We start from the raw sequence: 13,542 nt of genomic DNA, 5'->3' as shown, positions 1-13,542 counted from the left end.
GTCCCCTCCGTCCCGCACACCGCCCCGGGCAGCGGGCGCGGCAGCAGGCGCCCATCCGGAGCCGGCCGGTGCCCGCCTGCCTGCCTGCCTGCCTGCCGCGGGGGGTGTGTGACAGGCGGGCAGGGCGAGCGCGTCACGCCGGCCGCGCTCCGCCCCCCGCTCCTGCTCCCGGCGCCGCCACCTCGGCCCGGCGCGGGCAGGCGCGCGGGCAGCGCAGCCATGGAGCCGGAGTGCCGGGTGCTCTCCATCCAGAGCCACGTCGTCCGCGGCTACGTGGGCAACAAGGCGGCCACCTTCCCCCTGCAGGTGAGCGGGCGCGGACCTGCTCCTCTTCCTCCTCCTCCTCCTCCTCCTCCTCCTCCTCCTCCGCTCTTCCCTGCGGGGCGGCGCGGGGAGCCGCGCGGGCGGTGTGACGGCAGCGCTGCCCGGCGGGCTCCGGCGCCCGGGCGGCCCCTGCCAAGCCGAGGTAAGGTCAGGGCACGGCGGGGAGATGCCCGCACGGGCACCCTCCCCGGCGCCCCGGTGCCGGCGGCAGTGCCCGTCCCGGGGCTCCGCGCACCCCGCGGCCGCTGCGGCTGCGCCTCCCGCCGGCTCCGCGCCGCTCCCGTTAACGCAGTTCCTTCTGGGGCTGTGGCACGGCGAGCGGGCTCGGCAGGGGAGGGGGAGCCGGGGGTGCTGCTGGTGGGTTTGCTCGGCACTGCGCTGCCTGCGCCGGCTCCGGGATGAGGGCGGCTCCGCTGCCGCCGACAGGCGCATCCAGCCGGGGCTCCTGCCGCTTAAGGCAGGGTCATCGCAGTGTCCCGTGCCGGGGACTCGGGGCACCGGTGTCCTTGTGCTGGCACCCAGCTAAGCCCCGCCTGCCCTCGGGGTCGGTGGGGCTGGGTGATCCCGCACCCCGGAGGGTCTGGGGAAGTCGTAGTGGGGTGTAAGGGCCACTTAATGACTGTGCATGGCAGGGCCAGAGAAGCTCCTGACATGGCCCGGGACTCGAGGGTGTAATTGGATCTTGGCCTTCACGGCTGTCATGTGCTGCCTTCAGAGTTGTTTGCTTGGATGTCTCCGCTGGTGAGACTTTGCACATCACACTACTGGCTCTTGGGAAGGGTCTGTATCCCCAAGGGCTAATCTAGGGCCTCCCCATCAAGAGGTCTTTGTGCCTTGACACAACGCGAGTCTGTATGGAGCTCTCTAAGAGCCTCATTAGCAGAACATGGTGTGTTGTGACAGTGGTTATCTTGGTGTATGCTTACCGAACGATGGTGTAACTCATTTGGCTAAACAGGAGAGGTGATGTACTGTGATAAATGATGCAAGTGAGATCCAGCCTGCAACAAGCAGTGTCACACCCCCCTATCACCATCCAGTTATAATGTAACCGAGTGTCTTGAAAATTAATGTATGGTGAAAGGGTGATGTAGGTATGTAATCTGAGTGTTGTAGGAAAATACGAGTATGTAGAGCTCCAGGCCAGAAAGGTCGTGAGCTGCAGGCCCCCTGTCCCTCCTTTCTTAACAAAATGATCTTGCAATTTTACTTCCCCTTTCAATTTTTGTGTTGCAAAAGAGCACACAGTAATACTTATTCCAGAAATCTCCAGTCTCTTAAACTGTTCTCTCTCTCCATTTAAATTCTCTGTCAAAGGTTCTCTTTACTCTTTTGTACCTCAACCTGTCTGACACATGAGCTGTGTAACCTGGCAGATGGGCTCCTGGAAAGTGTCTTTAGTTCCTTGGCTATGACAGTATAAAATACTACTGGAGTTTAAAAAGTCCTGTTGATGCTGTTACTGGGTTGTGTTTAGGAGGCTGTCACACTCATGCTGTATAGTGCTCCTCAGTGTATAGTATAGCAAGAAGTTTCTGGGGTGGGAGGAAAAGAAATTTACTTGGAGAGCAGCCAAACTGCCATTACAGGCTGCACTTGCAAATCCTATGGAGGCAGCCCTTAGTGATATTGTGCTTGCTGGAAAGTTATCTAAACGCTTGTTTTACTTGGACATCAGATGGGGCAAGGTACCAGCAAGTGAAACTTGGCTTTTCTTTGTTTCCTTGAAAGAAGGAAGACAATTAAAAACCTGGGTCTTTCTCTGTTACTGTTTTTATATAGGGATAAAAATGATACCTGTATCTGTTCTTGAGGATGGGTGCAACTCTGGCATGCTTTTATTTCCCATTCTCTTTTTCTTGGTTTAGTTTTCTGAACCAGTTAAGTGAGGCTCCCTTCGGAGCTCCTCAGTTTTTAGTTTGCAGGGCAGGGTGTATGTAGATAAGTGTGTCCATGTGCTTGTGAGGTCTGATGGGCTGAAATCCTGACACAACAGTTCAGGAATCTGCATTTGGACAGCAGCATCCAAGTAGAAAACCAGCCATGGTTTCACCTGCTCTTTGCAGACTTCTCTGAAAATCACTCATACTTGCATAACCCAATCTTTGGTGGAAATCTATGACATTATTATCAATAGCCAGCAATCTGCACAGAATTCCTTAAGGTCTTTTTTTAACCAGTTGGTTGCATTTTGTCAGGCTTCTACTAAAGTAAAAGCTAAAGTATTTAAAATGTAGGTAAGGTATGTGGAAAAACTTCCTTCGTGGAGTGTGTGGTAAATGCTTTCTATATGGCAAACACAGCAAAACAGAGTTGTACCATATATTAGAGCAGTTATAGTAATGGAAGTAATAGAGCTAAGTGAGAAATGTTAGAACTCTTTACACCATTTCAGGTTAAAATACATATAAGTAATTAGACAGTCTAGATTAACTAATAAGGTCATAGAGGAAATGTGCACCTGGATTTGCCAGAAAGCGAACTGCCCTCAGCACTGCTTTGAATTCTGCCTTGTCAAGAGTTTAAATAGTTTTTACTTGCATGGTCTTAGTACCTCTTTAAAAAGTTCTGAAGGTACTTGTGAATTACTTTTAAAATACTGTTAAGTTACTCCACAGTTGTATGTTCTGAGCTTTTAGTATCAGAAGTGGTTCAGGACTGTCCAGCATTTAAGAGAGGAAGAGCAGTAGGGTGTACATTAACTTCGGGAGTTGCCACTGTCAGTCAGATAATTTATTTTAAAACACAAAAAAAATGTTTCTAAGTTTCTAAATGTTTCTGATGTTGACTAACATTTGTCATAGTTTTTATGATATAAAATAAAAACGTATATTTTCATCGTGACACTTTTATCATACATGTTTTTTTCCTTAGAATTTGAGAACTCGTAGAATTTGAGAAACTTGTGCCTCTGTTTTGAGTATTTAATTCCTGACTTTCTTTTATAGCTGCTTACCTTGAAGACGTAGCTAAAAGCTTAGACAAAATTAATCATTTGGATCTGGAGAACGAAATTGTCTGTCCTGAACTGTAGAACACACCATAAACAGTTTCTACAGTACAGGATAAAATGGCCTTTTGAAATCTGTTAAATTACTTTATTTTCTTTTTAACTTTTTCCCCCCCTGCTAAATGGAAATAGTTGTCCAGGTATTAAGAAGGACTGATGATTCTCAGACTAGTTCTCGGTAATTCTCCTCTGGAAAGAAAACAGTAAGTCTACATTTTTAGCTCCTTCTTAATTGCAGAAAAGATGGGAAAACAACTTTGGGCAGCACAGATGGTAATTTCTTTGATATTTAGGGACGGTCTTGAACTGCTTTGTCCAGTATATGCTAAGACCAAAACCGGTATCAGTAGATCTTTGCTAATTATCTACTGCCTTAGCAAAAAAGTTTAAGACTTCTTTTTCTTCATTTTGTTGAAAAGTATAGCCAAATGGATTTAGTATTATGTAGAAAGATAAAGTGCATCTCTTGTTTAAGATGACTCTTTTTCTAACTCTGCTATTGTGTTAATAGTATGAGTCAGAACAAGGATGAATCAATCAAAAGTCTTTACAGAGTAACAATAAGAAATGTTCTGTGTAGCCCTTGTTTTTGTTACAGATCAAAGGCTGAGAAAACCTAAACCTTAAACAAAAAATAAATACAAAGATGAAAGAATGCATTTGGTCTTTGTAATACCCAAAGATTGTCCTAAATTGCATATCTGAAACAATAATTATTGCTCTAGAATCATACTTCAAATGAAGTTTGTGGAAGTATGCTTTTTCCCCTTGCCTTTGTTCTTTTAAGAAAGGTAGATAAGGGCTGAATGAATTTAAAAAAACAACCCAAGACATAAAGAAATTCACAACCCCTCTGAGAAGGTTTGTTCAAAGCTGTGTAAAGAGCATTTGCTTCTTATGTGGATGTCAGCACACATAGCTGCAAAAGTCTGGTGAATATCTTGCACAAGGCGAGGCCCTGAAAAAGACTTGTAATCCAAAAAGTCCAAACAAGGTGGTTCCCCACCTGGCAGTCTGGATTTCTAGGGAGAAGCTTTAGCAGACCTTTCCAGAAGTGCTTGTCCAGATGAAGTCAGCTCAGGTGCACTGAGAGAACTTTGAACCTCTCAGAAGATTGTAGGAGATGGACTTTCCACCTGCATGGTAAGTGGGAGGGAAGGCGAGTTGGACAGGACTGGGAGGGACAAGAAAGTAGATCATAATCAAAAGACAGCAACAACAACAAGGGGGGTGTGTGTCACTTTCAGCTCTTAACGTCGCTTTGATATAGACCAGACTGAGGCTACTGAGATCTCGCTTTTACCTAACAGCAGGAGTTTATGTTTTTGCACAACTCTAAACAAAGGGACCTCCATTTGCTTTTCGAACTCCTAATGGAATCTTTTCAGCTACTAATGCAAAATAATCAGCTCAAAAAATTAGAGTCGCTTCACCCTGCCGAAAGGAAATGCAGCTGGGGCTGCAGATGTGCTGTGGACTCTGAATGGCTGGGCAGAGCCTCTAATGAACAGAGAGTGGGACTGACTGAACCATCCTCATCCAAGGTCAGGTCTGTGTGACTGTGGGATTCCTGGCTGTTCCTACAAGTCACTCAATAGTGGCAGCTTGTTAAATAAGCCTTTGTCATGAAAATACAGAAGTGCCGAGGGATGTTCACACAGGCTGATTGTATAACACAGTTGTAAAGCTGCAAAAAGCAGTATAAAATGCATTAAAAGTTATTGTGCAAAGTGTGTATTGGGCCAGTTGACCAGTTGGCGTTTTAAGTTTTTAAAAAATACGATTATAAATATTTAGAATGATTGATGATTATGATAATTTGCTGACTTCTTCATAGTATATTGTGAAAGTTTGAACCGTGCAGGTGCATATACTGGTATTTGATACAGTAGTTACTCTGGAGTGTGTGTAGTGATGTGTAGTGAACAAATAGTTTTTGACATAAATGTAATCTTTTCATCTATCTCAACACAGCAAAAGGAAAAGATGAGGAGGATCCCATTTGGTGTCTACAGTACATGCAAATATTTGACTTGAGAGGAAGCAAAAATACTTTACCCTGATTCACCCACTGTCTTTGGAAGAAAAATTGAGTTGTCAAGAAATTGCAAATCTTATTAAAAGACTGGAAAGCCTTGCCTAGAGGTGGATTTGCACTGTTTGTGTGGGGAATATAATGTACTCAGAGACTCAGTAGCAAGTGTTTACTTGCTTAGGGCGTTTTTGTATTAGGAATGGCCTTAGTTTCTGTCTGTAAGTCTTAGAGGTTTTTTTTAATTCTTCCAGTAGTTGATGTCATATTTCTGCTCTGGATGAAACAGTTGAGAGCATATATTTCTGTGTATAAACAAACAGGGACAGATAACAGTGAATAGTGATCAGGTTTCTGGGGAGAGAAAAAGGGCTTCAAGTTAAAGTTGATTCCATGTTAAAATGTATGGAAATGTATTAAAAACAAAAGTATAGTTTGAAATAATAAAACAAAATTTTAATTGTATATATGTGAATTGTACAAAGGCACACCTGAGAAAAACAGGGGACATAAAAAGTCACTGATAGATCTCTAAAATGTCCCTTTAAGTAAACTGTTGTCTTTTACTATTCACTTTTTCTATTTATATCCAAAAAATGATGGTCACTTTTCCTTGAAAAGTATATTTAGTCATTTTAGATAAGGGATGCAGCATTATCCATGGCTGACTGAACACATACCAGGCAGGTATTTTCAGCTTCTTTAGTCTGAATGAATGCAAATGGAAGTTCCACTTCAGTCGCTTGTGTTGTATGGAAAACAGGCTGGAGTTGGTGAGGCAAGGTTAATGTGAGGAGCTGGACATTAGTCCTGGGACATAAAATGTCCATTCTTCTGAAATTACTATATGCAGTAGAGTGTGCAGCTGCATAGTAATATATACAGAGGAGAAAAAATATGTATATGATGAGCATAATGTTTGAAACATGCCAAGGAGGTCTGTGCTGATAGATAATATGAGCCCCAGGAGAAGCCAGACTAGTTCATCATCTTGTGGCTTGGCAGCAGTGAGGTGACTTATCATAGCTAAAAAAATACTACTGTGCTGAACTACCTGGAATTTTTCAAGCCTTTGTTCAGGACTCGTATTTGTTCATGTTAATTCATCCATGACACCTCTGAGCTCCAGTTCCCTTAACATCTGGAACAATTAACCATAGAGCAGGAGAGCAAACTGAGATACCAGAACCTCTTCTGTGGTTCATTTAAAAACAAAACAAACTTCTCTTCACCCTCTGTCATCCTTTGTAAATTTTAAGCATATGGCATAGTTTGGGCTGAGTAGAAATCCTTGCATGGTGATTTAACTTTGCTGTCTTGGGAATGCAAAACACCTCGTGCCAGCTGGATGTGTGGGATTGAGGAGGTGCTAGAGCACACACTGGAAAATGGAAAGTCTCTCCCCTGTGGCAAAACAAAAGCTGGAGAGCTGCTTTCTGATCTGTGGATGCAGTGGGTCCCAAAACCAGCAGTAAATGGTTTTCCTGACCTGCAGAACTCTTCCAGTCTGGCCACAACTATTCCCCTTCTCCCCACTGTGGGGTCCAGTCATGTTTTACCTCTCAGAAGAGGAACTGTGTGGAAATCTCCTGCAAGGATGGCACAGCTATCAGTGACATTAATAAGCTGGAGGGAGCAATCCATGACAGCCTTCAAGAACAGTGTGCATTGGAAACTTCCAAGGAAGTGCAGTGCTGGTCTGTCCCACAATATCAGAATACAACAACATTTTTTCTCTTACTTTATTTGGCAGATCGCTAGCCAATAAAGCCATACTTTCATATTCCCTTTATTGTTAATACTAAATTATTTGTTTTCTTCCTGAATTTTGCCACATTTATCATAGCTGCTCTATATGGTAATTCTGTCTCCACCTTCTCTAAGGGGAAAGAAAAACAAAGTAAGTTACAACAGAAAAAATCATTGGCAAATTCTCAAAATTCAGTGCTGATTTGCAGAATTGTACACTGGAGCTTATGGTCATGTATTTAGTAAAATCTGGCCTAAATCTAAACAAATTAAATATATGTATATTTTATAAATCTGTGTATCTTCATGTATTTTATGACATTTGTTTTGGGTGATGAGTACTATTGAACAAGGTTACAGTGAAGGAAAGTCTTTTTCCATCTGTCTTCTCTGTGTTACTCTCATTTTTCTGGCAGGATACAGCCCCTGTCTCACAGGGGTGAGCACCACACTATCTGTGAGAAATTATCAACACAACTCTGAGCATTTAACAAAAATGAAAACAAAAGTTTTTTAAAAACCCAGCTGTTTTGTTCTCACTGTAGATAATGGAAGTAACATTGTGCCTCTGCCCATTCATACAACAACCAAACAAATACAGGGCAAGCTAGTGTTTAAATTTGAGAAGTTTTATATTGTCACCTGTCGTGTAGGGTACTGAAATCTGCTGGTTTCAGTAGAGAAGCCAGATTGAGAAGCACTTGCTCTGGCCTTACCCCTGCCAGCTGGTCCTTCCACCTGCACTATTTTGTGTCCACTTCAGTGCTCCAAGGAAAGTCATTTTGTGAGGCCATGTGGTAAACTGCTCTGAGAAGCCATCCATGTTATAAATGACTTGGCAAAAATGGAAGAGAAGAAAGTGAGTGTTTATTTTGAGAGCCAGTATCCTGATTCAGTTCCCTAACATAGCCCCACAGACAACTCTTTTGGCATAGCTGAAGTGCCAGGGCAGGAGCAAGCCCCAGGCTCCTGCACCTGGCATCTGCTGAAGGAAACATTTTTCAGAGTACTCTTCCCTAAGACATCTGCTAATTCTGAAGGAAGTGGTGAGACATCCGTCCTCCAGAAGCTTCATTCTTCCCATGTGTGGCCTTGGTCTGATCTTCACATACTGTGGCACCTCCTTCAGTGAGCTGTTTCCTGTTCTGTTTCTCCAAGTATCTCTTACCATGCAAATGAACATCTAAACCTGTGGTGGGAGAGTGGGATCTGTTCACAGTCTGCCTAAGAAGTCCACATAAAGCATGTGCTGGATAAAACAAATTTCTCTCTTGTAGGGTAACTCCACCTTAGATGTACAAAATGTGCTTGCCCACACCTTGCTGATGGACTAGTGGTTAGGGACCTGGCTAGCCAAAATATGAACTGCAGGACTAAAAATAAAGTAAAAATCAGAGGAAAAGAATGTGCTGTGGGATCCTCCCCCCCATTTCATTCACTAAAATAAAAGAGATAATTTCCACGCCTGTTGAACCTGTTGCTGCTGTCTGTGTCTGCCTCTCCTCAGTGTTTGCAAACTTTCTCGTGTAGCACTGCAGGATTCCAGCTGGCAGGAGTTTGCAGTGACAGTATGGTGTTTTTGTCAAATTACATCCAAGTGTAGAAGGAAGCAGCATGAAGATGATGAATCTGAAATCTGCAGTGAACCTACTTCTCCATCTGAAATCAGCATCTGAAGTCACTGGTACCTAACAGTAAACAGCGTCAGGTGGAATTTGTTTCTTGGTTGGAAGGCAGGCAGACACCCACAGCACCACGTCGTTCTGCTATTTTTATGTTCGTCCTTTAGTGGGAAGAACGAACAGGAAAACAGCAGCAGAAACAAGTTTTTTCTTGTTTTTCATTGGCCTTAACCTTTAAAAATGGATGTCTTGCAGATCCATCACTTAATACTACTCCAGATGGCAGGAATGGCCTCCTGCCCATAGGAAGGTCAATAGAGCAGCTCTACCACAAATCTTTTGACCCTGCAGTCATCTGGATCCTGATCTGTTGTGATGCAGGGAGTAGTGCTGAGTGTGTGCCTTGCAGGCACAAGAGGCTGTTTGTTGAGTAGCCTATGGAAAAATGGTCATGATGTAGGACAAGAAATTTCTTAGTGCTGGACATAATGCCTGAGAGGGAATTTTGATAAAGGCATATGTTTTGTGTGATCTGAGTATCCTGCATTGAACAGTTAGTAGTGCATGTCAATCAGTCTGTCCAGGTGCAAAGAAAAATTAGTGACCTGGTTGTATTTGCTCTGAAGTATTCCTGTGTCTCCAAAGCTTATTTGGAAAAGCATCTTTAAGGCATTACTGGTAAATCTTGAATTTGGCCTAGTTATGGTTCAGGTAAGTACTTCCATTGCAAGCCTTTTCAGAAAAATCAATAAATTATTTGAAAACAAGATTCACTGCAGTCTCAGGCTGTTCTAGTCTTTTCTATTCAGATGGTCATGATAGTACAGCTAGATCAGCCCATCAGCAAATTCTCAGTGAGTACCAATTTTGCCAGAGCACTGTGACAAAAATTGTAGTCTGCTCTGGCAGAAGAGAGAGGATTTGTTTTCTGCTCCAGTCTTTACAATGTCCTCTGTGGTGTCCAGTGCTAAAGTCAACTTACAAATCCTGAAAATTGGTATGCAGTTGATCAGTGGTAAAAAAAAAAGGAGTGTCATTCAAGAAAGAAGCCCTGTTCCAGTGCCCAACCACACTTTGGGGGAAGAACCTTTTCCTGATATCCAACCTAAACCTCCCCTGACACAACCTCAGGCCATTCCCTCGGGTCCTGTCACTGTCACCACAGAGCAGAGATCAGTGCCTGCCCCTCCTCTGCCCCTCACGAGGAACTTGTGACTGCAGTGAGGTCTCCCCTCAGTCTCCTCCAGGCTGAACAGCCCCAGCTCTTCATAAGGCTTCCCCTCCTGACCCTTCACAATCCTCATAGCCCTCCTTTGGATGCTCTCTAATAGTTTAATGTCTTTCTTACATTTTCTCAAGGTCATCTGGTGTATATTTTTACTGTCTGTTTTGTAATAGTCTGTTTGTAACCTCACAATTTGAAGTGGTCTGTTAATAAATCACCAATAACATGTCCAGCATCCCTGTCCCCAGTTTATTTGCTCTAGTATTTTTATCCTGGCACAATATCCCCAGTATCTTAGTGATTTTTCTTTGCAGTGCCTTGTCAAATGCTGCGTTAAAATACAGCTTAATTATATGTACAGAGTTCTCTTTAGATATTTGGTGTGCCTTATTAAAAGCTCAGAGGAAAAATAGATTGGGTTAGTCAATAGCAGTTTCAATTCAGTTTATCAGCCCACGCCAGCAATTATTCCTGCTACACTAATTGTCAGGACTTGCCTTTTCTTTTTCCCAAGTTCCTATTTCTCAAACTGAACTAATGTTTTTACTTTTCTGCACTTTTCTGTATGTTTTTTTGGTTCAGCAGCAAATGGAAGGAGATGCAATTAAGTGAAAGAGCTGGCACACAGTGAGAGGCACAAGCTGCAACTGGGAAATTTTTCTTTTTCCTCCATTCCAAGTTAGTTTGATTAGAGAAATGCAGCCTTTTAAAACATGTTTCTCTGCCATCTCCAGAGGAATACAGTGGGGCAGTGATGTTCATTGGAACTGCAGTGATGGCTGTGTGAGGTGAAGTTCCAAACTGTAGGACATTATTGCAAACAGCTTGTAATACAATGGATACATAGAGCAATTCATGGCCTGACACAGAGGCTTTCTTATTGGAAAGTATTGCTGCCATTACTTGGCAAAAAAAACCCCAAACCTCTATTACCTCATTTGACAAGGTAATTTTAACTGTGGTAGTGAAATTAATTCTGTTAATGTCTTTCAATTAAGCTTGGCTTTTATATATATATACACACACACACACACACACACACACATATATATATATATATATATATATATATATATATATATATATAAAGTTGGAGGAATAGAATGGATTTGGTTTATGTGATACAGTAATTTTTTTTGCACAAAGACAGGCGTTCCTGGCTAATTCAGTTTGTGGATTGTACCCATGCTCTGCTAAAAGTCAGCAATTTGGAGTCTTATCACAAGATTTTTTGAAAATTCCTCCTAAATTGTGTGTAGTTAAGTCTTGGTAACCCCCATGGTTTACGTACGTCTTTGTGCTATAAAAATTTGTCCTTTGACTGATGCCACAGTTGAGATAAACCTCACAGGGTGTTAATAAAACTATCAGGGCAGGGGGGAATATTTGTATTTTGTGTGTTTGTACATATTTGAGATGCAGGATTTGCTCTTAAATATTCACTTGTTTTTTGAAATGCTGCTGGGTGCCTTAAATGATGTAAATCAAAGTACTCCCCAGTGCTTGGAAAGTTTGACAGGCTTTTGAAGCTGAGGACTTTTCTTTTCTTTCTGTGGAGCCCCATGGCTTGTCATGTGCTGCCATTAATTTTTAAAAATTAGACACAACTTCATGGTGTGATGATTAGAGGACTGGATCAACTCTTACAAGCACAGGCTGAGAGAGCTGGGTGGTTTTGATTCATTTGATGATGTGTGTTATAATTGTTGCTTTTTTTAGTATTTACTCCTACTTTGCTCTAACTAATCAGTCTGTTACCATTTGTTGGCACAAAGGACAGGACATGCCTGGCTAGGATGTTTCATCATTTGAATATTAATTAGAAAAAGAGTCGTCCTTTTTCCGTAAAAGTTTTACTTACAAAAAAAGTATCTTGCTATGAAGCAGAAGAGCTGAGGTGCAAGGAAGTTAAGTGTTGTAATACAAGGCTGCATTTGTTTTGGGGAGAACTGGGTGCATGAAAGCCAAAGGTTCTCTTCTCCTGGTTAGCAGAACCTTCTTCCTTCTTACTTTTTAACCATTTTTCTGTGCCATTTTCCTATCAAACTTTCCCTTAGAGATAAACTCATCTTTTAGAGTTGTGAGATTTTTACTGGTGTCAAATTTGTAGCTCACATCATTAAAAAAACCCAAGGTGCCTTGTGTTCACAATAAAAGAATTTATATGAATGACAGCTGAGCTTGATTTACAACTTCAGCTACTGATACTTTCCTGGATTTGTGGTTTAGAAACTGTTTGGTTTGGGGACTCATCTGAGAAAATTGGTTTTGATATGTTCTGGTATGGTAAAGCTAATGTTTTCCAAAATTAAGAACTTTGAAGGAGCTGGAGAGTTTGGATGGAGGTCTTGGCTTTATTCCACGAAGTATAGATAGCAACCTATGAACATATATCAGGAACATAAATACTATGGAAGAAACACATACGCAGGTCTACACAGTCTGGTTTTATACAGACTTTGGGGTTTTTCTTTTCTTACCCTGTTCTGTTTATTTTTCCCTCTGCCTTTTCCTCATTCCAGATTTTTCCTCTAACGTGAGCTGCATTACTGTTTTGTGGTTTTAATTTCAAACCTTAAAATGAAATGCCACTGGAGGCACAAAGCCAGTGCCCTAAGAGGGCAATATATACCGGTCATGTTGCAGAGTAGAGAGGTAGTTTTAATTGAATTTCATTCTTGCAGAACTAGGTCATTGTTCTCTAAGGTTGTTTAAATTAAGTACAAACTAAAGCATTCTAGTTAAATTGGTCCACTGGCCATTTAACAGCAAAGGATATATTATCTTTACTGTCAAAGCTGGCATAGTTAATAGTGTAAACATAGAGTACCCCTGGGCTTTATCCTTAGAACCAGAACTTCAGGATGGGGAGCCGCTGGTGATATCTTGTGTGATTTTACGCATGGAGTTCCACAATGGATAAAGCTGAGGTTTTTGTGTGTGTCACTGGATGATGGAATGACCCAGGCTGGAAGGGACCTCAGGAGCCTCTGGCTCAAAGCTTGGGCAGCACTAAGTTCAGCCCAGGCTGCTCAGGGGTTTTGCCCTCCTTGGGTCTTGAAAACCTCCAAGAATGGCAATCCCACAGCATCTCAGCCCCCTCTGAGCCCCCTTTCTCTGAATATGTACATATAATGCATTGGAAATTGGGATTTTTTTGTTGTTGTTGTTTCTAATGTTTAGTACCCTGGAAACCACTAAAACTTAGTTGAGTTCAGAAGCTTGTGTAATTCAAGTGACAGTTGTTCTCACACACTTAGAAGATGTAAGACACTTCTTTTTAAAAAAACCCACCTTCTTTTTTCCTCCCCAGACTGAATACAAACAACAAAAAAAGGAGAATTTCTTGAGTACTACAAAGTGTGTGACATTTTTGAAAATACACTTCTTTCTCTTGAAGAGGTGTAGTAAAGCTGCAATACAAATTTTAAACAGAAGCAGTTCAGTAACAGCTTTTCACACTTCTGAGAGTAAATAAAATTATTAAATGAGAATTTATATTAATATTTACTCTGAGGCAGAGCTAATCTTTGAAGTTAACAGTTTTCTGACTCTAGAGGTGTTAATAATCAGATACCAA

The 13,542-nt window shown here is 42.1% G+C and overlaps 1 protein-coding gene across 1 annotated transcript in view; it reads left to right on the top strand.

The window, feature by feature from the left end:
• Window positions 1-13,542, top strand: part of PDXK (pyridoxal kinase) — a 45,745-nt gene continuing 32,203 nt past the window's right edge. The window contains exon 1 of the mRNA XM_082278845.1: window positions 1-306. Coding sequence (XP_082134971.1) covers window positions 220-306 — 87 coding nt within the window. The 5' untranslated portion in view covers window positions 1-219. The remainder of the gene's footprint in view (window positions 307-13,542) is intronic.

Source organism: Coloeus monedula (genome assembly GCF_965178545.1).
Source record: "Coloeus monedula genome assembly, chromosome: 3".
NCBI classification, from domain to species: domain Eukaryota; kingdom Metazoa; phylum Chordata; class Aves; order Passeriformes; family Corvidae; genus Coloeus; species Coloeus monedula.
The sequence above is the reverse complement of the archived record's forward strand: the minus strand, read 5'-3'. Positions and strand labels throughout refer to the sequence as shown.